Genomic DNA, 4,248 nt, shown 5'->3' on the forward strand with positions numbered 1-4,248 from the left:
TACAGGCTCACTGGAGCCTCAATCTCTCAGTCTCAGGGAATTCTCCCACCCCAGCCTCCCAAGTAGCTGCAACTACAGACATGTGACACCACTCCTGACTAGTTTTGTTGCATTTATTTGTTTGTTTTTGTGCAGACAACATCTTGCTATATCGCACAGGCTGATCTCAAGCTCCTAGATTCAGTGATCCTCCTGCTTCGGCCTCCCAAAGTGCTGGGATTATAGGCATGAGCCACCCTGCCTGGCAACTTTTTTTTTCCAATTTTATACTCTATTTTTTCTTCAAATAACATAGAGCATTTTGGAGCTGTCTTGCAACACTGGATCACAGACTTGCCATTAGTATCTGAAGTGGCTAGGGGATGGGAGGTGAAGGAGTGTTGTGGGGCTGAGCCTGTGTGATCTGAGGCAAATGCCAGATAGATAGTGTCAGAACTGAATTGAATTATAGGAAAAGTTGATATCCACAGAGAATTGGAGAATTGCTTTGTGGAAAACACACACACACATAAAAGTGTGTGTGAGTCTGTTGAAGGTAAAACAGTTTAATTTTCTTTCAGTTATATATGATCATGGAACATTAACTAACATTGACTCAATAGAATTATGGTCTAGAACACAAGACTGTGTGGGCCATCTATCAGTCAATAAGATTTTAATAAATGCTCACAGGTCTCTGAAGATCATATTCCCTTTTCTCCTAAGCATAACAATTAACAGGATAAATTGTACCTTTACTGGCAAAATTATTTTCAATCCAAAGATGTCTTTATTGAACTAATGGTTAGATATTATTGGTTAATATCAATATAACAAAATGATGATAGTCATTGTATTTATATTACTGCCTTATCCATTCCTTTAACTTTTAAAGCAGGGTTAGATGTGAGAAGAAACACCATCAGGCTTGGTCAGTACTTAGGATCTTTGGCACATCTTTGCTAGGTATTGCTTCTCTTGCTATACAGTAATTCAGCTTGTGACCCCTAACAGTTGTGTGTCTGTTTCCAATTTTTAGATGGTTGGATAATGTGCTTTCATTAGCACCACAGAAGGAGAGTTCTAGGTCCTGAAATCATCCATGGGGCTGAGAAGAATCTTTAGATGGCTGGGTAAACAGCCAAGTAATCTGATTCCAACTCTTTCCTGATACTTGGATTTTATTTTATTTTATTTTTTCAGAGACAGGGTCTTGCTTTGTTGCTCAGGCTGAAGTGAGTGGCTGAGTGGCATAGTCACACCTCACTCCAACGTCGAACTCCTGAGCTCAAGTGATCCTTCCACCTCAGCCTCCTAAAGTGCTGGGATTACAGGCATGAGCCACTGTGCCTGGCTGGATTGGAATTTTTTGACACCACGGCTTCACACTTATGAGAAATTCCCTTATGACAATGGTCCATGAAGACCACAAGTCCTCTCTTCTGACACAGATTATAATGGTGTATTTGCCTTTGCTGCTAAGACATTTTAAGATGGCCAGGTATGGTGGCTCATGCCTGTAATCCCAACCACTTTTTGAGGTAGAAGCAGTCCGACTGCTTGAGCTCTGAAGTTCAAGAGCAGCCTGGGCAATGTGTTGAAATCCTGTCTCTACCAAAAATACACAAAAATTTGCCAGGTGTGGTGGCATGCTCCTGTGGTCTCAGCTACTTGGGAGGCTGAGGGGGAAGGATTGCTTGAGCCCGGCAGGTGTAGGCTGCAGTGAGCCAAGATCGCATCACTGCACTCCAGCCTGGGTGACAGAGGGAGACCCCACCCATCTCAAAAAAAAAAAAAAAAAAGACATTGTAAGATATAATGCTGATCAATGGAGAAACTAAATAAGAAAATTTTAGCACACACTTGCTGATTGTTGATTTAACATCAGCAGTGTTGACACTTCTCTAACAACCTCTAAAGATTAAGGAATATTGTAATTTGGCTGAGGCCATATTAGAATCCTTCACGTATGATGATAAGTGAAATGGAAGGAAAGTAAGAATATAGTAATTTACTTGCACTGGGGTGAGCCTCCCTGCTCATGTTGATATTTAAATACAACTAAACCTAAACATCATGATTTACAAAATAACTTTAGTGGAATGACTGTTATCAAAACAAAATAAGGCAAAAATTCAGTTTTGTTTAAACCACTATATCTTGCAAGAAGTGACACTTGCTGTTACAAGCAGGAATGAGAATAAATTGCCTAAATGGCATCTTTTTTTGGCGGGGGGGGGACGGCATCTTGCTCTGTTGCTAGGCTGGAGTGCAGTGGCACTGTATCAACTCACTGCAACCTCCGCCTTCCGGGTTCAAGTGATTCTCCTGCCTCAGCCTCCCAAGTAGCTGGGATTACAGGCAACTGCCACCGTACTCGGCTAATTTTTGTATTTTTAGTAGAGACGGAGCTTCACCATGTTGACTAGGATGGTCTCAATCTCTTGACCTCATGGCCCGCCCACCTCAGTTTCCCAAAGTGCTGGGAATTACAGGCATGAGCCACTGCACAAGCCTAAATGGAATCTTCTACTCTTCCCATTTCAACCCACTAGTTTCAGGAAGCTTAACTCAGTCAGCTACCTAACAGGAAATTAGAAATGAATTGTGCAAATTTAGCCTAAAATGTGACATCTAACCCAATGATATTATATCTCATTACTTCACAAATTTTTAATGATAGCTTAGCATTTTTATTTTCCCAATGTTTGTTTTCCTATTGCTTTTTTAAATGCCTCTTTCACATCCTTGTTTCTGAGGCCATAGATCATGGGGTTCAGCATGGGTATCACTGTGGTATAAAACACAGCCACCATTTTCCCCTGCTCCACGGACTCCTCTGTGAGGCATCTCAAATGCATGCAGAATAGGGTTCCATAGAAGATTGTGACAACTGTCAGGTGGGAGCCACATGTGGAAAAAGCTTTTTTCCTTCCCTCTGCAGAACAGCTTCTGAGGATAGTGATGAGGATGAACACGTAGGATGTGAGAATGATCAGAAGGGACTGGATGTTGCTGTAGCCGGCTACTATGTACATGGACAGCTCCTTGCTGTACGTGTCAGAGCATGCCAGTTTGATAAGAGGAGGATCAGCACAGTAGAAATGTTTGATTTCATTTGCACCACAGAAGGAGAGGTTGTAGGTCCTTAAGGTTTCCATCACACTGAGAAGAAAGCCATAGACATAAGGTACAATGACCAGGTGGACACAAACACCTCGGGACATTTTGCTACTGTAGAGCAATGGATTACAGATGGCCATATAGCGGTCATATGCCATGACTGCCAACATGCAGTAAGGACCATGCATAAGGACCACAGCAATGACAACATTGCACTGCATCAAACAACCTGCATAGGAAATGGTCTTCTTTTCTGATGAGAAATTTTCTAGCATTTTGGGAGTGACATTTGTGGAGAAACATAGATCTAGAATGGACAAACTGGAGAGAAAAAAGTACATGGGAGTGTGAAGTCGAGAATCAACTTTGATTAAAATAATCATCCCCAAATTTCCTACCACAGTGACATGTAGACAAAAAGGAACAGTGCAAAGAAAGCAACTCGCAGCTCTGGACGGCTTGTTAGACCCAAGAGAACAAATTCCGTCAGTTCAGTATAGTTTCTTCTGGACATTTCTTTGTCTCATATGAGAGGCATTGGACTGATTATCTAAGGAGAAATAGAAACTTTTTTAAAATTACTAAAACCTAGTTAAATATCATGTCTGTATAAAAAGAGCCAAAAGGCTTTAGTTATGTTATCTCAGTAGCAGTTCTGTGACTGAAGATGAACAGTTATACTATGAAGCAAGTCTAAACATTTGCAACAAGTGATTTCCGCTGAGGCTGAATTTGTAATCACAGTGTGCAATTAAGTTGGAGGCTTAATGCAAAACGAAAGTATCCCTATGCTTTGGAAAATTTCTTTTAAAAATCTAGATAACTTATATGTTAAAGATTAAATTGTAATAGAGATTTTGAAATGCTTAGAACTTCTACTGACCTGTTTTCATATATATACAAAGCTACATGGAGAGGTAGAAAGGACTTTGAGGATAACCCAGGCAAAGCTCTTCATTCTGAAGATTAAGAGACTGAATCCTAGAGAGATGAAGTGACTAATCCCACTCAGACACTTATCTCATACATGCCCATTCGGTGATCTGCTAATATACTATATATCTCACCAAGTTCAACTTATTGTCTTGAATCTAAAAAGGTATATGTATATATTTTGTTGTTTTTGGTAGTAGTGCTATTTGTTGT

General features: G+C 40.4%; 1 protein-coding gene across 1 annotated transcript; it reads right to left on the minus strand.

The window, feature by feature from the left end:
- Nucleotides 1-2,672: 2,672 nt before the first annotated feature.
- Nucleotides 2,673-3,628, minus strand: LOC100605373 (olfactory receptor 1030-like). The gene is given in 2 exon segments (XM_030810120.1): nucleotides 2,673-3,511; nucleotides 3,514-3,628. Coding segments are annotated over 2 exon segments (942 nt in total). The 5' UTR covers nucleotides 3,617-3,628.
- Nucleotides 3,629-4,248: the final 620 nt, after the last annotated feature.

The sequence above is a fragment of the Nomascus leucogenys genome, chromosome 4 (assembly GCF_006542625.1).
Source record: "Nomascus leucogenys isolate Asia chromosome 4, Asia_NLE_v1, whole genome shotgun sequence".
Lineage (NCBI taxonomy): Eukaryota > Metazoa > Chordata > Mammalia > Primates > Hylobatidae > Nomascus > Nomascus leucogenys.